At 55.0% G+C, this 21,842-nt stretch overlaps 1 protein-coding gene across 1 annotated transcript; it reads right to left on the bottom strand.

Moving 5' to 3' along the window:
- Positions 1–11,533: 11,533 nt before the first annotated feature.
- On the bottom strand, positions 11,534–21,397 carry CA4 (carbonic anhydrase 4). Its single transcript, XM_030922581.1, has 8 exons — positions 21,148–21,397; positions 15,664–15,717; positions 14,340–14,495; positions 13,495–13,640; positions 13,279–13,377; positions 12,943–13,009; positions 12,625–12,788; positions 11,534–11,850 (listed from the first exon to the last, which is right to left on the bottom strand). Exons 1-8 carry the CDS (start codon positions 21,203–21,205, stop codon positions 11,656–11,658), a joined length of 939 nt encoding a protein of 312 aa, XP_030778441.1. The 5' UTR covers positions 21,206–21,397; the 3' UTR covers positions 11,534–11,655.
- Between the last annotated feature and the right edge of the window lie 445 nt (positions 21,398–21,842).

Raw genomic sequence — 21,842 nt, 5'->3', positions numbered from 1 at the left:
GGTCTCGAACTCCTGACCTCAGGTGATCCACCCGCCTCAGCCTCCCCAAGTGCTGGGACTACAGGTGTGAGCCACCACACCTGGCACATACATTTCTATTTTAGACTATTTTATTATAAGCATAAGTTCTGTTTGCTGTAATTTCTCTCTTTTTCATATTCACAATCTGCTTTGGCTGGAATTTCTCTTGATAACAAACTTTAGACCTTACCCACAAGCCCAAGAGGAACTCACAGATGGGTGCCAGGCTTGAAATGCCCCAGAAAGACTGAAGGAAGTGGAGGAGGAAGAAAAAAGGAGACAGAAGGGGGAAAACCTAGAATATAACTTTGACAGGGAGGAGGCATGCCAGAGAGAGGAGCCCAGTCACAGCTGAGTGCAGCCCAGGAAGGAGACATGTGCCTGGTTGGAGGAACCGTCCAAGGCCCTGGGGATAAGGGGACAGGACTTCTCTGCTGATCTGATGATTTTTTCAGTACCACCCTTCAGTTATCTGCAGCAGGATCCTCTGCTGCTGATGGCTAAACCCCAGTGCCCACTGCGATTACAAACTGGGGAGGAAGAGGGGGACTTCCACATTAGGGATCAACAGGGAACCTCCAGAATGGAGTAGGAGATGCCTGTGGTCATCATCAGAGGCTGCCGTAGCCCCAGGTTCAGAGCAGTCATCTTAGCTGATGCCATGGAAAAGCAGTAGACCAGGAGTCCAATCCACAGTGCTTGCTCTGCACTTGGCAGAACTGTATGACCTTGGGGATCACTTGCCTCCTCTGTGCCTCGGTTCCCCCTGTGAATAGTGAGGGAGTTGTCTTCAGCTTTTATTTTGAAACAACACTGAGACCCGACCCTTTCTTCCAGCCATTCCAGCCACACATACCTGAAGGACCCATAGCTAAAGCAGATGAGGTTGGAGTTGCTGCCTGAGGTGTGGTGCTGCCTGAGCAACCGCTGTGGATTGGATGTCCACTAAAGCACCTGTCACCTCTAAGCATTCAGAAAGCCAAGCACACAGTGCTCTAGCAGGGCCTGAGGAGCTCCCAGAAAATTGTCTCCAGCAAGAGGAGTTGACAGTGCTACCAGGAAAACACTCATTTGGTCTGCTAGAAATCATGGTGACCACAGGGTGGGCCTTTTCAAGGGCCGTTTTCCTGGTCAGTATACTGGGTAGCCAGCTAGAGTGAAGCAGCCACAGGGAGTGCCCGGAGCAGCCAGCCTGCTGCCTGGCCTCTGTTTCCCAAGACTGGACATCCATAGGGAGCAGCCCCAGGGCCTGTGGCCTTTCATTGTTGTGCCAGCTGGAGAAAGTTACTGCTGCCCTTCCTTGTTTGCAGAGCTCTCTGCAGCACGGAGCTGCAAATAAACATCCTCTCACTTGGGGAGGGATAGGGGAAAGGAGAGGGCTAAATCATCCAAAACATGTTCACTTGGCTTAAAGGACAGTCCTGAGCTTGGAACTGGAAGAAACGCTGGAGATGGGCTTAGACATTTATTGGACTTCTATCTGTCAAACCCCATGCTATGCTATGCATGTTTCACTCATGATTTGTAAATGCTCATATGAGGGATGCATGATCACCCCTTCTTCTAGATGAGAAAGCTGAGGCTCAATCAGGTTACGTCACTTGCCTGTGGTGTCACACAGATGGAATGTTTCTGAGCTGGATTCAAACCCAGGTTCATCCAGCTGCTTCTTTACCACCCTATCTCCCCCTGAACTGGAGTCTGTGATCCACCACTTAGCAACTCCTGGCACAACGGTAGTCACCTGAGCCTCAGTGGCCTCATCTTTGACAAGGGATCAGGGTCACCATGATCCTAGCTACCTTAGACTCTTGTAATAAGCCCTGAATAAGAAAGTGAGTGTGGAACCCTTTACAACCAAGGACACTTGTGCAAATGCAGTGTGTTGTTATGTAAGGAGAGGAAGTGGGTGTCCCCAAAGCAGCTCCTCCTCTTATTCCTGGAAAATGAGAAACTCTGGTGCAAATAAAGAGTCATGCAGGCCTCTTGATGGAGAGTGATGTCTTAGGTTTGTTCTGTTCGCCTCTGATGGCCAAGGGACCTTAGTAGCTGGATAGAGAGAAGAACTGTGGGGGGAGTAGATGGGGAGATGGGACCAGGGAGGGAGAAAGGATTCCAGATTGAGTCAAGCAAGGATTGTAGTTCCAAACTGGACTTTGGAGTATCTGAAAGTATCTTATCAGGGATTTAACATCGATGTGATCGTTTCAGAGGCAGGATGGGAAGGACAGGGGTCCAATGTGCTATTGTTGTGAAGGCAGCCACCAGCCACAGGAGTCATGAGAAACTCGTGCTCCCCACTGGCCCCTTGCCAGACCGGGCTACCTGACTGTGCTTCATCCACTGAGGACAATGACTTCTCCCTTAAACTGGGGCCTTTTCCTTCCTGGCCTTTCCTGGGAAAGGAAAGAACAATTGAGTCTGATCATTTATCCCCAGCTGTTTATGCCCCAGTAACGTGGGCTTTAAACCAAATACCACATGTCCATCCGGACACCATGGCAGGCTCGTCACGCGGCCGGCACACTCCCGGCTGCCTGCCCCGTTCCTGCATTCATTCAGCCCTGACTCTGCAGCGTTCCAGAGCACCCCTTTGTTTTTTCCCCTGGGGTTAAGAGCCCAACTCTGGTTTTCTCATCTCTCCTCTGGATGGTAGTGGAAATGCTAGGCCTCAATCCAAAACTGATACATATTCAGAAAAAAAGAAAGAGAAAGAGAAATCAGTCAGGCCTAATTTGAACTGGGGAAATAACCAACGTAAATTTGGAAGAAAATTCAAACTCCGTAGCTGACTTGAAAAATGTCAGCATTGGCCAGGCGCGGTGGCTCACACCTGTAATTCCAGCACTGTGGGAGGCCGAGGTGGGCGGATCATGAGATCAGGAGATTGAGACCATCCTGGTTAACACGGTGAAACCTCGTCTCTACTAAAAATACAAAAAAATCAGCTGGGTGTGGTGGTGCATGCCTGTAATCCCAGCTACTTGGGAGGCTGAGGCAGAAGAATTGCTTGAACCCAGGAGGCGGAGGTTGCAGTGAGCCGAGATCGTACCATTGCACTCCAGCCTGGCAGCAGAGCAATATTCTGTCTTAAAAAAGAAAAGAAAAGAAAAATGTCGGCCGGGCGCGGTGGCTCAAGCCTGTGATCCCAGCACTTTGGGAGGCCGAGACGGGCGGATCACGAGGTCAGGAGATCGAGACCATCCTGGCTAACACGGTGAAACCCCGTCTCTACTAAAAAATACAAAAAACTAGCCGGGCGACGAGGCGGGCGCCTGTAGTCCCAGCTACTCGGGAGGCTGAGACAGGAGAATGGCGTGAACCCGGGAGGCGGAGCTTGCAGTGAGCTGAGAGCCGGCCACTGCACTCCAGCCTGGGCGGCAGAGCAAGACTCCGTCTCAAAAAAAAAAAAAAGAAAAAGAAAAATGTCAGCCTCCAGGGCCTGTACCCACCCGGATGATACCTGCTTGGGAAGGACAGCATCAGCACCATGCCTGAAGAGGCTTAGGTGTAATTGTGTTTACATTGATAGTTTATGCCTGTCTGGAGCACAGGTCAGCTCCACTCCCTGAAGCATCACCGAATTCCAAGCAGTAGTGTCTCCATGAATCTGCTACGGCTGCTGCTTTTTTTCTTTTTTTTCTTTTTTTTTTTTTTTTTTTTTGAGACAGAGGGAGTCTCTCTCTGTTGCCCAGGCTGGAGTGCAGTGGCATGATCTCAACTCACTGCAACCTCCGCCTCCCAGGCTCAAGCAATTCTCCTGCCTCAGCCTCCCAAGTAGCTGGAATGCACCACCACGCCTGGATAATTTTTATATTTTTAGTAGAGATGGGGTTTCACTATGTTGGCCAGGCTGGTCTCAAACTCCTGACTTCAGGTGATCTGCCCGCCTTGACCTCCCAAAGTGCTGGGATTACAGGCGCAACCCACGGCGCCCGACTGTGAATCTGCTTCTATGCTGGCTGTGTTTTCCTGGTCACAGCAGCCTCAGGCTCAGCGAAAGGCCACTCGCTCTAATGACTCAGGTTTCATTGATTCTACCCTTTATCCCCCTGCCAAGACCCACTCTCCCCCTAAATACTGATGGCAGCCTCCAGAGGGACTTTCAAATGTGCTCTTAAACTAGCCCTTTCAGCTGCCACGTGGTGTCCTCCGAGCAGGACCGCCTGATCTTCTGGGCACCCCTCGCCCAACATGACCACTGCCTCTAGGCATTGCCTCCCAGGCTGGACACCAGGGGCCAGAGTTGCTCACTGTTCCCTTTACACTCCATGAAGGTGTTCCCAAAGCAGAGCTGTTCCTATTTCCATGAAATCACCCTTCCCCCCGCCCCCCCAAAAAAAGAAAGAAAGAAATCACCCTTCCCTTTTTCACGTGCAGTTTCCATTCTCCTTATACACACCTGGCATGAGTCCCAGAGGCGGAGTGATCACTGCCACACTGAACTCAGAGTCCCTCCTCCCCTACATCTCCATCTCTGAAGCTTCACTTGGACCCAGCTTGTCATACCCAACCCTATTCCCTTAAGAGAGGTGTCTCCCAGGAGGCCACGCAGGTAGTAGACCCAGGCAAGTCTGTCCTATCATGTTGCAAGCAGCTCCTGATGTGGCTTGACCCCAGGGGCTAAACGAGGATACACAGCTTCATCTAGAGTAGAATGAACTCCGATTCAATAGCCTCGTGGAGACTGGGAACAGACCAGGCAGCAGAATGGAGGTGCAAAGACACTTAGGGCCCGAGAACTGGGAAGCGGATTCCCTGGGGAAGACACATGGAACTGGGGAATGGCGGAAGCTGAGGATCAAGCACCTCGTACACCCAGACCCCACATGTGGAAACCACTGATCAAACTGTAACGATACCAGGTTGACTGTGTCAGCCCCTGAAGGAAAGCTGGCATAAATAGAGCCTGGAAAACCAGGCTTATCTTTGCCCAATGGACAAGGTAAATATTTAGTCCCAGCCCTGGAATGGTGCCTGGTAGTTCCACTCTTTGCTATCATTTTTCCTTTTATTCACTCATGCTGCAAACATTTGCCACCTGCCCTCCCTCTATGTGGCCAACCTTGGCCTAGACACTTCGATGCTCTGATGGCTCTAACGATCCCCCATTCTTTTCCTCGGGGACTCTAGCTGGGGGAGCAGACAGGGAGCAGAGATCAGGCCAGGCCTCACAGGCTGGGTCTTGGCTGGCATGTAGACTTCGCAAGAGGAAGCAAGACAGTGGGGAGTGGCCAGGGAGAACGCTCCAAGGCTAGTGTCACCAGTGCTCTGGTGTAAGTATGTCCTGTGTAATTTAGGGATATTAAAAAAAAAAGGATTTGTTATTTATCTGACATTCAGATGTAATTGGGCAGCCTGTATTTTGTCTAGGTGAACCCATCTAGACAAAACTGAAGCCAAGGGTAGGGACAGGGGCAGGCACCCATCCTGTGCTGGGGGAGACTGCAGCAACTCTACACAGGATAGGCTTGTGGGAGGCAGAGCCAGCAGCAGAGAGATGGACACGAGACAGAGCCAGCAGCACAGAAGCCACAGGAATTGGGAAAGGATGGGTTAGAGGGAAATGAAATGGGAATTTGGTCCCCAACCCGATCAATCCCCACAATGAGAAAGCCGGAGGAGCCCTGGCCAAGAACCCCTTCTTTCAGGGATGCGGGCTCAACCTGACTCTCAACTCTGCACCCGCCAGCCCCCAAGGCAGGACATAAGAACCGCGGGGTAGCCCTGGGCCTCAGAGGGCCCCCTTTTCTCCCTCTGATGCTCTGGATGACCTTAGACAATTCTAGGTGAAGGTCAGGCTGGGAGGTCTTCCTCTGTTGTGTGTGGTTGGGACGGAGTGCTGAGGGATGTCCCTAAGTGTCTGGGCAGAGAGGTGGCCCCTTGGAGGGTCTTAAGATTTCTCCCTTGGTTAGGAAAGAACTGCCACCAACCACAGATCAGAGTTCATTATGCATCACTGTGCATAATCCCAGCCTCCGCCCAGTGTTCCCTACTCCCCACCTGTGGGTCTTGCCCGTCCTTCATTGCTCTTTCCAATGTAAAGAATCACGATAATAATTATAAATTATTGAATATCGTCTCTTGGCCCGGCATCTTGTTTCATCTTGACAATAAGCCCATGAGGTAAATGCTGTCATCACTGCCATTTCACAGATGAGGAAACTGAGGCTCAGAAAAATGAATTAAACGATCAAGGGCACCTAGAGAGTCAGCAGTGGAGGGGATTCCGCCCCAGGCCAGTGGGAGTCTGGGCTGCATTCCCGGATGTTTCTGCATTCCTCTCTTGATTTCTATGTTGTAGACCTGGTGCTCCTGTGCCCGCTGGGTCTGCCTGCCCTGCAGTTGGGAGTCTTGGAGGAAGAGCCCAGACTTGGATTTTCCTCCCTAAATCCTCTGTCCCTTGCACAGAGGAAATAATAGTGTTTGTTGAAAGATTAAGGCCGGGCGCGGTGGCTCACGCCTGTAATCCCAGCACTCTGGGAGGCCAAGGCAGCCGGATCACCTGAGGTCAGGAGTTCGAGATCAGCTTGGCCAACATGGCGAAACCCCATCTCTGCTAAAAATATGAAAAAAATTGGCCGCATGGTGGCATGTGCCTATAGTCCCAGCTACTCGGAAGGCTGAGGCAGGAGAATCACTTGAACCTAGGAGGCGGAGGTTGCAGTGAGCCGAGAACATGCCACTGCACTCCAGCCTGGGTGACAGAGCAAGACTGTATAAAAACAAAGAAAAAGAAAGAAAGAAAAGAAACAAAAAGAAAAGAAAGAGAAAGAAAGAAAAAAAGAAAGAAAGAAAGAAAGAAAGAAAGAAAAGAAAAAGAAAGAAAGAAAGAAAGAAAGAAAGAAAGAAAGAAAGAAAGAAAGAAAGAAAGAAAGAAAGAAAAGAAAAGAAAAGAAAAGAAAAGAAGAAAAGAGAAAGAAAGAAAGGAAAGAGAAAGAGGGAGGGAAGAAGGGAAGGAAGGAAGGAAGGAAGGATTAAGTTTTATTTTTTTGTTTTTTGAGACAAGGTCTCTCTCTGTTGCCCAGGCTGGAGTGCAATGGTGCCTGAACTCCTGGGCTTAAGCCATCCTCCCAACTCAGCATCTCAAGTAACGGGGACCACAGGCATTGCCACCACGTCTGGCTTTTTTTCCCCCTCGTAGAAACAGGATCTCCCTAAGTTACTCAGGCTGATCTTAAACTCCCGGGCTCAAGTGATCCTCCCGCCTCGGCCTCCCAAAATGCTGGGATTATAGGTGTGAGCCACTGCATAAAGACTAAATCTTGATGGAAGATTGAATCTTGTTCCAGAATGCACCCACATCCCTTCCGTGTGTCCTGCTCCACTGCCCTCTTCCTGTCCTCCAGGCCTTGCCGAAGCTGACACTTGAAACAGTCTGAGGAGCCTCCCACGTGTCCAGCTATCTGCGGAAGGAACTGACTCTTCTGTCCCGCAGCTCTTCTCCAAAGGAAGCCCCTCCCTGGGCCTTGGACATCGTCCTTCGTCCCTGGGGGAAAGAATGCCTTTGTCCCCTCTCAGATAAACAAACACAGCGGCTAGGACATGTGTAGTGCAAGGTGCAGGAACAGTTCCCCAACCTCAGAGATAGGCCTGACCTTCCTCCCGAGGTCACCAGGGACAGCAGGAGCCCGGGACTGCCAGGCCCAGTTAGATGGGGGGACCAAGGGTAGCCCCTTCTGCAGATGGATGAACCGAGGCCCAGAGCAGCGAGCATGCCCATGGAGCCACCAGCTTCCTTGCCTCTTCCCACCACAACACACACACAAGCTCAGAGCCTCGGGGTTGCACCACGTGGGGGGCACCGTTCACAAGGTGGTGTCCGTATAGGCGCCCCCTGGAGTTTTGAGACACCGCAGCCTGCAGGAACCATGGGCAGATGTCCACACCGCCCCCACGACTCTGGGCCCCCTGTAGACCCTCCTCCGCCCCACCTTCCTCCCCCACCCCCACACTGTCAGATCAGAGCCACAGGAAGCAAGGCCAGCAAGTGTGCAAACCAAGAGCCAAGATGGGGAAGTTTATTTTCCAAGAACCATCTAAACACATGGGAGTATTTTTAGCCCCTGGCTCCCATCCGGATGCCGAATCTAAACAGGGGGCCAAAGAGATGGCCCACTGGGGATGGACAGCAACCGGCGGAGATGGGTGGGACAGGGTGCTGCGGCCCTTACCCTCCCTGGACACAGATGGCTCAGCTGAAGGTTAGAGCGGGCCAGGGGAGCCAAGGAGTTGCAGGAGAGTGGCCCCAGGTTCCGACAAGTGCCCGGTGCCTCTCTGTGCCTTGGCTTCCTTGTCCATGCCGTGGCAGGGATAATGCCACCCTGATGGGATTGCAGCATGGCCCCCACCTGGCACATGGTAGGCACCCAAAAATGTGCTTCATGCTGTGCTGGGCGCCGGCCAGTGACCCCCTGAGAAGTCAGGTTGTGGGTAAAACCATTAGCCTGCGAGCCTCCCCCAGGCCTGGCCAGCTACAGTGAAGGAGTGAAGGCCGGTGTGTGTGTGTATGTGTGTGTGCGCGCGCGCACCCCATGGGGTCACCCACGGGGCATCAGAGATGAATGAAAGGAGGGCTCAGGGGCCAGGCTGGACCCTCTTTGTGAATAAGGGGGTTCTCCTCCCTCACCCTCAGAGGAAACTGTCTCAGAAGCCAGACGAGACTGGGCACAGGGAACTCAGAGCCACCATCCCCAGGGTGGGGTCTGCTGGGGGTGGCGGGGGCCGCACAGAGGGAGTCAATTTACTAACAGGAAACTCTTCATGAACACACTCATGTTCACAAGAAGGAACTCCATCAGTGGGGGCCTCTGGAGGTGGGGGCCAGTGCCCGGAGTGAGCTGCCCACTTCTGCAGTGGCTGGCCCTGGTGATTTGGCTGGGAGTTGAGTGCTGGCAGCACCTGCTCTGGCCTCTGGGCCACAGGGAGGGCAGGCAGGACATGGGAGGTGGCCAGAGCCCCAGGCCGTGGACAAGCTGTGCCCGTTCTGGCTCCTGCTGGCCAGGTTTATGATTTGGGGACCAGGGGGACGGGGAGGGTCGAACGCCTTCTGCCTTGGGTTGGAGAGGTCAGGACTTCCTGGTCCTGCTGCCACATTATTCACTAAGGTTGCCTGGAAGGCAGGGATGGGGGTGGGGATAGGGTGCCTTTGGGGAGCAGGGAGGGGCCATTCTGACCTCAGAGCCCTGAGCCTTGAAGGGGCAGCTTAGATTCCCCGCAGTCTGTGTGGGAACCAAAGAACAGGTTCCAGGTTCTGCGTCCACACACCCCCTGCTGACAGGCGGCCTGCGGTTGCCATGGCAACAGCACTACCACCCCTCCCCCACAGCTGCGTGGTCACCAGGGAAGGGAGGGGGGACTTATTTTTGGTCACAAAAGGGAAGAGGTAGGGAAAGGGAGGAGGGAGGGTAGCAGCCGTCTCTCCTCTCCCTGAGCTGACTGGGGGTGGTCAGGGGCATGGGGGGCACGGGGTGGGAGAAGGCTTAGAGACCACCTCCTCCAACCAGCTCCCCTCCCACAGCCAGCAAGGGATTCTAGAACCAGGTGATGGAATTCCTCAGTGCCCTCCTGGCGGGCACGCCTTCCTGTGAGGAAACTGTCTACCTCCCGACTTTCAGCCTGCCAGAGGGGTCCTCATACCCAGCCAGGGAAACCTGGGTCCCCCATTCACTCAGCCAACGCCACTCCAAGGCTCACGAATTCCAAAATCCAGTCATACTCCTGACAGTGAGGTCTGAGAGCTGTGGGACCTCAGTTCCTGGCACCTGGGGCCTGACCTGGCTTGGGGACCTCATGGGTACCCTTCTTTCCTTCTCATTCTGGTGTCCTGGACCCCCTCTCACCAGCCTCTTCCCAGGTCCTCTCCCTCCACTTCCCTCGGGGCTGCAGGAGGGAAAACAACCCGTTAGAGATAGAGATGTAATCACGGCTGCAGTGGGGACCTTCCTGACAAGTCCCAAGGGACCAGGCCCCACACCCTTGGACACCCCCATGAGCCCTCCCTCATATGTCACTGCTAATCCATCAGCAGATCAGCTCCTGGGCACTGCGGCAGCTTCTGAACTGTCCCTGCGTTCTGCCCTCACCTCTACAGCTCCCCTGCTCCAAACCAATGCCCCCCACCTCGCTCTCCTGCCTCCCCTGTCCCCGCTTCCTCCCCCGCTATTTCTCCCTGCTGTTTCTCCCGAAGGCGCCCTCCCCACCGCACCTCAACACTTGCAGTCTCCAGAGGCCGCCTTCCCTGGCCTCCTCCCAGCCTCCCCTTCCCCCAGGGCCTCCCACCTTCCCTTCCCTGAATTCTTTTTTTTTTTTTTTCTTTTGAGATGGAGTCTCTCTCTGTCGCCCAGGTTGGAGTGTAGTGGTTCAATCTTGGCTCACTGCAACCTCTGTTTCAATTCTCCTGCCTCAGCCTCCTAAGTAGCTGAATTACGGGTACCTGCCACCGCACCGAGCTAATTTTTGTATTTTTAGTAGAGACTGTGTTTCGCCATATTGGCCAGGCTGGTCTCAAACCTCTGACCTCAGGTGATCTGCCCGCCTTGCTTCCCAAAGTGCTGGAATTACAGGCATGAGCCACTGTGCCCGGCTCCCTGCCCTGAATTCTCTTTCTCCCATGCACTCTCTGCCTCCCGATCTGTTAGGCAACGTATCTGCTTCATTTATGGGCTGTCTCTCCACTGGACTGTGAACTCCAGGGGGGCAGGCATTTTTGTCTTTTATTCTCTGCCATATCCCCAGTGCCTAGAGCATAAATGCTCAATAAATATTTGAGCAAACAAATGAACTTCCTGTCGCCCACCTTGCCTAGGCCATCCCCACACAGGACACCCTTTCACCTCTAGCACGGGGAGAACACACAGGGCTGGGTTTGCCTCCATGCAGTTGGCTCTGCCCTAGCCTCACTATGTGCCCTCCAGCCAGCTGAGCAGCCTCTTCTCTCTCACTCTGTTGCCCAGGCTGGAGTGCAGTGGCGCAATCTCAGCTCACTGCAACCTTCACCTTGTGGGTTCAAGCAATCCTCCTGCCTCAGCCTCCTGAGTAGCTGGGACTACAGGTGTGCACCACCACACCTGGTTAATTTCTGTATTTTTTATAGAGACAGGGCTTCACCATGTTGCCTAGGCTGGTCTTGAACTCCAGGGCTCAAGTGATTCACCTGCCTCTGCCTCGCAACATGCTGGGATTACAGGCGTGAATCACCATGCCCGGCCCCAGCCTCTTCTTTCTCAGCCTCAGTTTCTCCCTCTATATGATGAAGAGATTAGATTGGAACTCCTCTAGCTTCCACTGTGATGAAACTCCAGGATGTCTTCAGCATCTCTCCAAGGTCCAGATCCCGGTAGAAGGGAGTGGGGTGTGGACACAGAATTCACAGAGAATGAGAGTGGGGACACCTGGTGGTACCTGCTCGGGAGAAATCTTATGGCCTTAAAGCCCCCGCCCTGGAACAGGGGTGGGTGGAGGGGGACAGGGTGGGGTAGTTGTGGGAAGCTAAAAACACACTTGAGAAAGGTTTCTCCAAAAATATGTCCATATTTTAATCATGCCTAAAGTCCCACCTGGGAAGCCTAAGGACTGGAAGCCCAGGACTTGGAGAGCTGAGGCATGGAAGAGGCTGTGTGCAGAAGTGAGCCATCATCGCAGGAAGCTGGCCAGCAGGCGGGCCAGCGTGGGGCCCAGCAGGGCAGGCAGGACCCGGGGCAGCAGCTGACCTGGGGCCCCAGACCTGAGCACCACGCGCTGCCCCAGCCGCTGCAGGGGCCTGACATTGTTCGTCATGTTCAGTTTCTGGTCCTTGTCGTAGTACAGCTTCTGAGAGAATGCCAGGATCTGCGAAAGCGACGGGCTCAGCGGATGGGGGCAGGGAGAGCTGCACTCCCTGCCGTGTGACCTCAGGCAGGCACCTCGTCCTGACCTGGGAGCCCTCATTAGGAAAGAGGGGCTCTGAACCTCTTGCTCTCAAGGTGGTCGTGACGATGATAAGAATAGGGGATGTAAATGAGGTGCGTGGCATAGGTGAGGGCTAAGCGCCCATTGGCTTCCTTTCACTCACACCCCAGGGGGCCAGCAATGCCTGTTTCTCTTGTCACTCTTACTACAGGACAGTGGCTCTCAAACTTGAGCATGCGTTAGCATCAGCTGGAAGGCGGGCTTGTTGGGCCCCAGAGGCCTGGGCTCCACCCCCAGAGCTCCTAATTCAGTAGCTCTGAGGATTAGCATTTCTAACAATTCCCCCGGTGATGATGTTGACTTCACTGGTCCAGGGGCCACACTTTGAGAACGACTGTTTTGGAATGGAAGTAGTGCAAGGGCAGACATTTGGGTCCTCTGGACTCACTGCTGTCTCCCCAGAGCCTCCTTCATTGTAGAAACCCCAGCACCATTTTCTGAATGATTCCACCTTCCCCTGCCTCCCGTCTAGCCCCCCCGTCTGGTGATGGAACGGCTCAGGCCTTTCTTGCCTGTCTTCAGTGAATGTCCATGATTAACAATGGACTTCAGTTCCCTGGGCTCCCCACCCGTATCCTTCTCAGGGCAGACAGAGGGATAATTTCTGGGGAACCAGGCAGTGGGAGTCTGTGCCCTACCCCGGGCCCTGTGCACCTGTTCTCTGTGAAGCTGAATAGGCTCCTGAAACACGGTCCAGACGACCTTCTCGTCGCAGGTCGGTGTGGTGAGAGAGCCCAGGTAGCGGAAGTAGTGCCTCAGTTTCTCCTCCTTGGGGAGGAAGTCCAGCAGGCTGCTCTCTGCCATCGTGGTGTTCATCTCTGGGGTGGGGGCAAAGGACACCGTCAGTGAGGGTGGGAGAAGGAGCCCCACTTCCCCTGCACTCTGAGAGCCCAGCTCCCCGCACACCCACTCCTTCCTTTGTGGAAGGAATCCCCTCCTCACCCCACGCTGTTCTCCCCAGTCCTGACTCACCAGGTTTGGGGATATTAGACAGTGCCTCCACCAGCGGCCGGAAGCCCTTGTTCTCCTGGGGTCCAGCCTGGAAAGGGAGGGAAGGGTCTTGAGAATCTGCAGGGAGCCAGTGGTGGTGGCCAGTTCATTCTCCTGATCTGGGGATGGAAGGCCAGGCAGCTTCTGGGATTGAGGCTCTGGGCTCCCCACCTGGCCCAGGAACATGCAACCCTAGAAACAGAGGCGGAAGTTGGAGTCTCCCCACCCCCTCCTGCTTCGCTGGAGTCCCAGGTCTCTGGATCCTGGAAGAAGCTCTCAGCCCCAGGTTCCCTGGGAGGTGAGGAATGGGAGTCCCACCTCCACCAGAAAGGCCAGCACCGCGATCTCGTCTTCAGGGTCCTGGGCCTCTTTCACGTTCCTCAATGTCCCCTTCTCTTTCTCATGTACTATGTGCACCTGGTGGGGGTGGAGGGGTGAAGAGGCAACCTATGAAGGACCTGGACTACCCTGCTTGCCCAAGGCAGGTGCACACCCAGAGCCCAGACAAGGTCCCAGTCCAGAAGGGGCCCTCACCTCCATGGCAAAGTGTTCCCCATCCAGGCTGTGCTCAGAGCCCTTATCTAGAAAGTTGGACCAGTGCAGATGCAACTGTGTGGCCTGGTACCGGGCGGGCAGTCCTCCTCCAGAAATGCTGGCCTTGTTCCCCAGCAACATCATCACTGGGGGCACAGAAGGGGCAGAGCCCTCGAACCGGCCTCCCTCAGCCTCTTCCAGGCCCTCATCCCAGCTTCACCCAGATGGGACATTCTCTCCTGCCTCCCACCCTTCATGGGCTCTGGTCCTGGCCTGCAGGGGTGGGGCGGGGTGGGACAGCCCTGGACCTTTCCCTGGCCTCCTCCTTGGCCTCCCTGCCTGTCTCCCCCCCTCCTGCACCCTCCACTGCCCCAAACTGCAGCTCTGGCCTGGTGCCTCCTCTGCGTCCACCTCCTCTGTGGTGCCCTGGCGTCCTCGGGGTAATGTCCAAACTCCTCAGGCCTGGGTGACCTGCCCCTGGGTCCCAGCCCAGCTGCCCCTGGGCCTTGCTTGGGCTCCGCCTGGGTTCACTCTCTGTTCTTCATCCACACAGAGCTCCTGGCAGTTCTCCGAACGTGCTGAGCTGTTTCATGCCTCCGCAGCTTTGCCCATGTCCTTCTTCCTGGAACGCTTCCTTCCCCCATCCCAGACTGGTCTGACGAAAGTACCGAAAACATACTAGAGTGTTCTCTCCTCTCGAAAGCTGTCCTCCCCCATAGGATTGTCAGCCCCCTCGCAGCACAGATGGGCCTGAGCCTGGCATGCCCTCCTGGGAGAAGCCCTGTCCTCTCAGTCCTCGGGGAGCTAGGGTGCCCAGGCCTGCCCAGGGCCTCCGTCCAGCCCACCTGAGTGCCCGTTATTTTGGACCGTCCACGTTTGCTTCTTATCATAGCCGGAGAAGGAGAAGCGCCCCAGGTTTTTGTCCACCTTTGCCTTTCTGGTGACGATGTTGATGGGGGACTGGCGGTCCTTCTGGCAGTTTCCACCCCACTTGCCTGGTACTGAGCAGGGAGATGGGGTGGATTGTGAGTGTGCCAGGGGTGCCTGGCACCAAAGTGTAGCCCCCACCGCCCTACTGACGTCAGGCCCACCCACTCAGTTCCCACACGGCAACGCTTTGAGGTGGCCTGAAGGCTGTGCTTCAGGGATGCTCAGCTCAGAACTCCGCCCTCACCCTTCCTGAGCCTTCCTCCTCCTCCTCCACAGACACACACATGCAAGGTTGGGGAGTCTAGCCCTGGTGTGGGACAAGGTGGGAACAGGGCTGCCAACTGTTGGCTGTGAGCCCCAGGGTAGGGACAACTTCATGAGGTGGTGCACATCACCTCTCCAAGCCCTGGGTTTCCCAAATGTAAAATGGGAACTGCGGAGATAATCTGCTTCCCTGGGATGCCAGAGAGTTTAAAGGAGATGGATGGAGAGGGCTTTGGAAGCAATGGAGTGGGACTCCCTGAGGGGTTTCTGATGAAGGGCGCTGAGTATCATCTGAGGAATGGGAGGGAGAGGAGTAGCCCTGGAAGAGCTGGTTCCCCGAACCCTGGTGACCCCAACACCAGGAGGGCTAGGGTCAGGAGCGGGCGCACTGCTCAATCACCAAAACACAGCAGACTGCAGGGTTTGCATTCGAATTGATCAGCATTCGAATAAAAGCATAAAGGACCATCGCTCAGGCCCCCTGCAAGGGGTGTCACTGGGATAGAACCAACTCCCGGTTTTGTTATGGGAAACAGCAAAATGCCTTTCCTCCTTTAATGCTGCTGCCAATTCATTCCACAAGGAATATGCCCTCTCGGTGGCAGCAGGTGCCAGTGAAGACTCAGGCTACTCTACACTCCCTGGTCCCTGAGCACCAGGACAGGAGAGAGTGAGTGTGTGTTTGTGTGTGTGAGTGTGAGAGTGTGGGTTTGTGTGTGTGTGAGTGTGTGCACGTGTGTGAGTGTGTGCTTGTGTGTGTGTGAGTGTGTGTTTGTATATCTCTGTGTGTGTGTGTGAGAGAGAGAGAGAGAGAGTGTGTGTGTGTGTGTGTGTGTGTGTGTGTGTGCTGGGAACTGATATCTGCCTGGGAGGCCACCATCACCCCTCACCTTCCCACCCTTCTGGGGTCTCCATTTCGGCCTGTGTGGTGCCCACCATGCAAAAACAGCAGTTCCCCGGACTGGCTGTACTCACCCAAGCAGGTGTCGTTGGAGGAATTGGCTTGACTTTCGTAGCACCAGTGTGACTCTGGAGCAGAGAGGAAAGGTGTGAAGTGTGCATGTGTGTGTCCTATTGCTCCCACACACAGGAGGATTAGAGGCTGGGCCTACCCCTGGGGTTGAAGCCCTCCCTTGGGCTGGGATGGAGTGTTCCTGGCAGTAGCATTGAGGACCTAGGGAAACTCAATCGAAAACTAAGCAGGGCTGATCAACAGGTCAGCTGGTGTAGGGCTCTGTTCCCCAGGTGGGGCCAGGCCAAGCAGCCACCGGCCCTCCAGGAAACCCCCGTGAGGCCACTCAGCTCTAACGTGGGGCTGGCCTGGATATTTCATTCCTTGGTCACCAGCCGCCTCCTCCCTGCTTACCTCTCCCACCCCAAACCTGGAAGGGAGACTCTGGTGAGAGGGGAAGAGGAGGACTCAGCCCAGCCTCCGCTCCTGGGACAATAGATTCAGGTTCAGCCGGGCAGCCTTCCCAGATCCTAGATGAGGGAGGAGATTAGGCGGTCCCTCCCCAGAATGCCTCCCCGCCTCCCCCCCACCCTACCCCACTGTGTGTTACTAAGATCCCTTCTTGGCTAGCGTCTCACAGCTCCCGCTGGGAGGAAAGCAGCCAGGCTTTCTCCCCTGCCCCCCAACCCCACAGTCCTGGTCTTTGGGGCCAGGCTGAGGGCTCTGCCTCAGAGCAATAGAACCCAGCATCTCTGAAAAAAAGGCTGCACCTCAAATGTCCTACATGGATGCAAGATGCTAATAAGAGGGGAAAGTGCATGCAGGGCAGAAGGGCCTATGGGAACCCTCTGTACTTCCTGCTGATTTTTTATGTGAGCCTAAAATTGCTTTAAAAATAAAGTCTATTAATTTTTTTTTAAGGTTGCACCAGCAGGGCGAACAGAACATCTCATCCAGAGCTTGGAATTCTGGCTGAGCCGCTCAGGGGCCTTAGATGGGTTTGGGGGCAAGCCCCTTAAGCTCTCTGAGCCTCAGTTGTATCATCTGTAATATGAGACAAACATACCCACCTCATAGGGCCGTGGGGAGGATTAAATGAGGTTTCAGGCAGCTTGGCACTTGGTAAAATCCCATCGACAACTCCTTCCTTCCCCCTCACCCCCACCCCCGTGCCTCCTTTTGGGAGCAGATGGCCAAAGCCAAGGAGGGGCAGAGAGAGGAGAGAAATGAAATGACTTGGAAAGAACTCAGGATGAGGAAATTCCTAAGAAAAGCACGGTTCCCACTCAGTCAAAGCTGAGGCCTCTGAGCTCATCCGCCCTCTCCCTTCTTGCCTGGGCTGCCTCCACAATCCCATCTCCTTGTAGTCTAAGCCAGGGCGGAGTCCCTGGAATGGGGACAGGATGGGGAAGGAGCCATGAGGGAGCATCCCCGGGAAAACTGGCCATGAAGAGCCGCTTTGGGCTTTGGAGTTTCCCAGCCCTGATCACTGCCTCTCCTGCTCTGCTGGCATCGCCTTTTTCAGAGTTGCAGTGTTTTCCCCTTGAAGGTCCATCCCCAGCCCCACTCGCCACCCAAGCCCCAGCAGCAGTGGGGCAGAGCTCTGAAACCTCCAGCTCCCGCTCTGCCTTTGCTCAGTCTCCACAGGAGAGTTATCGGACATTCCAAGCCCCACAATCTTCCCCTGACAGAAGGCGTGTTACAGGAAAGGGGTCCCCACCCAGATCCCGAGAGGGTTCTTGGATCTCACACAAGAAAGAATTCAGGGCGAGTCTGCGGTGCAAAGGAAAAGAAAGTTTATTAAGAAAGTACAGTGGTGACTGTCGCCTTCACACAGGTGAACTCGGAAGACAAAGGCGCTTTGGCTAAGCTGGCGGAAGCTATCAGGACCAATTACAATGACAGATACGATGAGATCTGCTGTCACTGGGGCGGCAATGTCCTGGGTCCCAAGTCTGTGGCTCATATCGCCAAGCTCCAAAAGGCAAAGGCTAAAGAACTTGCCACTAAACTGAGTTAAATGTACACTGTTGAGTTTTCGGTACATAAAAATAATTAAAATACAAATTTCCTTAAAAAAAAAAGAAAAAGTACAGTGGTGAAAGGACAGCTACTCCATAGACAGAGTAGGACATTCCCAAAAGTCACAGAAGGAACACGTCCGATGCGTTGTATACATGGGGACATGTGCTCTGCTACAGGGGTTTGTGATAAAGGATTAATTTTCTTAATTACTATATTATGCAAGAATCGATATTGTTATTATTGAGATGGAGTCTCGCTCTGTTGCCCAGCCTGGAGGGCAGTGGCGTGATCTTGGCTCACTGCAACCTCCGACTCCCAGTTTCAAGCAATTCTCCTGCCTCAGTCTCCTGAGTAGCTGGGATTACAGGCATGCACCACCACGCCCAGTTAATTTTTGTATTTTTAGTAGAGACAGGGTTTCACCATGTTGGCCAGGCTGGTCTCGAACTCCTGACCTCAAATGATCCACCCTCCTCAGCCTCCCAAAGTGCTGGGATTACAGGTGTGAGCCACCGTGCCCGGCCGATATTACTATTTTTAAAGCAAAATTAGGAATGCCTTTGGTTTCCATATATCGGGGTATCTGGACCTTCCCAAGTCTGGGTCTGTGTCGTAAACATTATTAATTTGTTCCGTTAACCATAAACATCTAGAGGCTAGAAATGTCTGACTTTCTGAGAAAGCAGCCCAGCAAATTCCGGCCTCATTTTCCTAGCCCTCACCCAAAATGGAGTCACTCTGGTTCAAACGCCTCTGACAGGCACAGCCACCAAATTCCCAGTGCTGGTGACTGAGGAGATAATACATCAGAGGGCATTTGCACCACGACAGTTCCTTGCCATAATCCTCCCATGTCCCCACCCGAAGAGGTCTTGAAGGCAGAAGGGGTTTTGAAAGCTGGGCTGGCCTCTCCTCTGACTGGAGGCCACAGGGGCAGCCGTTCCAGGAGAAGCCTTCCTCGAGCCAGTGTCCCCAAGAGCCAGCTGTGAAGGGTGGAGCCCCCTGTAACTTGCCTCACAGCCTCCCTGGGGCACATCTGGTCCAGGCTTAGCTTTTCTTAGGAATTTGGTCTTCCCTTGTTCTGGCCGCAGCTCCTAGGTTTGTAGTGGTGACCGCTGATCCACTGTCTTAATCATGGAGACTTTTGACCTGCTTGGCTGAACGTGCTTTTAACTACCTTCTTCAGGAAGCAGAAGCCAGGAAAACATAATGGTGGTGAAGTCAAGGCCAGGGGTCCGGCCCATGTCCGTGGAGTGAGGGTGGGGTGCTGGTGGCAGGAGCATCCACCACTCAGGTTCTTGTCCTCATTGAATGAGAGGGCCACCCTTGCAGATAAGTACCAGCCCACTGACTGAGGTCACTCTGAAGAGGGCCTGGGAAGGAGAGGGACTACCTACCCATAGGTCTCAGTGTCCAGTGCCACATCCTACCTAGTCCATCCACCCTGACCACAGGTTAGAGACTGAGAGCCCGTCGCCTGTCACCCAGCTACTGCCCCCCACCCTGACTGACCTGCCACCCCTCCCCCTTGTTTCAAGATGGCTGAGGAAGCGTCTCTAATGGACCTTGCTCACCCCACCTCCCCCTCTGAGGGACAGGGGATAATCCTGAAAAACAGCTCAGCACAACCCAAGTGTGTCCTGGGCAAAGTCTCAGCAGCTCCCGGCCAGGGGTCTGGGGCTCTGAAGGGGACCAAATATCCTCTCCCGTCCTCCTGTCTCAATGGACAGAGATGCTCTGGGGGTCTCCATATGCAACCTGGTCCCTTCTCAGCTTGAGTCCCCCATGGGATGAATGGAAGGCAGGTCCCGGTCAGAAAGCCTTGGCACTAAAGGAGATCACAGCTTGTGTGAGGGATGAGCTGAGACACATTCCTGACACTGTCCCCAGGCTTGGGGGAGAGCTCCATAAACGTGGTATATGGAGCACCGACCACGTGCGGCACAGGCACTGCACTAAGCACTTAAATCCATTATTTTATTCGAACCCTTAAAACCCCTGAAGTCAGAATGACTACACTTGTTTTGCAAATGGGAACGGAAGTGACTTACCCAAGGCCACACAGCTACAAAGCGCCCGAACTGCAAAGCATTTCTCTTTCTACTGTCTAGCTGCTTAGTAGGTTTCCAGTGTCTAACCCTACAAATAAAAGTTTTCACATTCTGCTTTTTCTCTTTCTTCCCCCAGGGGCCCGGAGGAGAGGCTGCAAGATGCCACTGGATCCTCTACAACAGCTCAGCCAGTCCCTGCTGCAAAGGGCACACGCTGGCTCCTCTGTGCAGAGGACACCTTCACCCCTCACTCCGCGGCTTCGAGGGTGGAGCACCTAACTTAGGAGAGGAGGTTTCAGCCTGCGTGGACCCCAAGAACCATCCGAGGGGTGGCTGGGCTGAAAACTGGCAGATGGGGTCTTCTGGTGATGGGGTCTGGGGTTGCAAAGAAGGTGCCTCCAGGATCGGATCTCTGTGCCCAGCCGCTTGAAGCGCCTTTAGCGCCTTATCAAACATTAACATGCCTTTCCTGCCACCTCCCACCTAGAGGAATAATTAAGAGCTCGACTTCACCATTAATCTTTAAACGAAAATCACCCTGTCCGGAAAGACCGGCTCCGCAGAGGCCTCGGGGCTCCGGGACCCCCGCCCCGCCCCACCAGGCTCCCAATTCAGCGCTGGGGGCTAGGGAGGCCAGGGGAGCTTGCGACCCTCAGGGGCAAGGAACCTAGGTGGGAAGGGCGACTCCCAGGACCCTGCCACACCGCCCTTGCTCTGGCCCCGGGGCAGTCGCCCAACGCTGAGTCCCAGCAGGACCGACGGAAACCCACGGACAGACGGAGGACGCTGGGTGAGAAAACAAGGCTTGCGTTGAGGCCGGTCTGAGAAGCATCCTTTTCTTCTTCTTCTTCTTCTTCTTTTTTTTAGACGGCGCAGCAGGCTGGAGTGCAGTGGCGTGATCTGATTGCAACTTTCAGCTCCTAGGTTCAAGCAATTCTCCTGTCTCAGCCTCCCGAGTTGCTGGGATTACAGGCGTGTGCCAGCACGCCTGGCTAATGTTTGTATTTTTGGTAGAGATGGGGTTTCATCATATTGGCCAGGCTGGTCTCGAACTCCTGAGCTCAGGTGATCCACCCGCCTCTGCCTCCCAAAGTGCTTGGATTACAGGTGGGAACACCCGCGCCCAGCCTGGGAAGCATCCTTATCAGGGACTCCCAACTCGTCTTGCTCCGGGACGCCGGCCACGCGCACACCCTCACCGCGTACACGCGTGCACACGCTCCCCCGGCCGCCGCGGACACGCGTGTGCACACACAAGCTCGCGCGCTGCTCGGTCCTCCCGCACCCTCGCGGCCCCCGGCGCACACGCAACCCGGGACCCACGCGCCGCCAACGCGCACAGGCAGCCCGCGGGGAGACTCTGCGGGGCGGGAGCTGGGGGCACGGAGGGGGCCGCCGAGGGGCACCTGGGGCCGGAGCCCGGGAGCTCACCTGCAGGGGCCGATGGCCGCGCCGCGGACAGGGCCAGGAGCACCAGCAGCATCCGCATGTTGCGCGACAGCAAAGAGGCCTCCGGGCCGGGGGTCGCGCACCGAGAAGGCCGCCGCGGGTGCAGCGATCCTGCCGGCCTGCGTTTTATAGCGGAGCAGCAACGGGAGGGAGCCCCGACAGCTGGACGCGGGAGGCGGCTCCTCCCACTGGCAGGGCCTGCCCTCCCCTCCCCACCTTCCCCCTGTCCCTCATCTGAAATCCTCCGCTCTCCCTGTCCCCCGCCCCGACCTGCCACCTCTTGCCCTGTGCACGAGGCCCCCTCACCCACTCCGCGTCCTCTCCACTCAGAAGCGGCGCCCTGCCCCTCCCCCATCTGACTCCTGGTCCCTGGTTTGGGAACAGGGACGCGACACCACAAAGTGCTTGACCCACACAAAGATGAGTGCCCCGATGATGACTTCAATCATTTTGGCGCCACCCCTGCGCAGTGGTCTTGAATGGGAATGGCCTTGGGATGGGGTGGCTGTGGAGATAGCCTCGAAGAGATGAGAGGCTGAGGGGCGTGTGATGCCGTTTGTTGAATCAGTGGCCGCAGAGAGCCTCTCTTTTCTCTCCCAGGCAGTGGTCATTGATTCTCTCTCTGGGTCTCATCTCTTCCATTTCCTCCCAGGCTGCTCCAAACTTAATTTCTAAGT

Source organism: Rhinopithecus roxellana, chromosome 19 (assembly GCF_007565055.1).
Source record: "Rhinopithecus roxellana isolate Shanxi Qingling chromosome 19, ASM756505v1, whole genome shotgun sequence".
Lineage (NCBI taxonomy): Eukaryota > Metazoa > Chordata > Mammalia > Primates > Cercopithecidae > Rhinopithecus > Rhinopithecus roxellana.
Note: the sequence above shows the minus strand (reverse complement) of the source record. Positions and strands in the feature narration are given on the sequence as shown.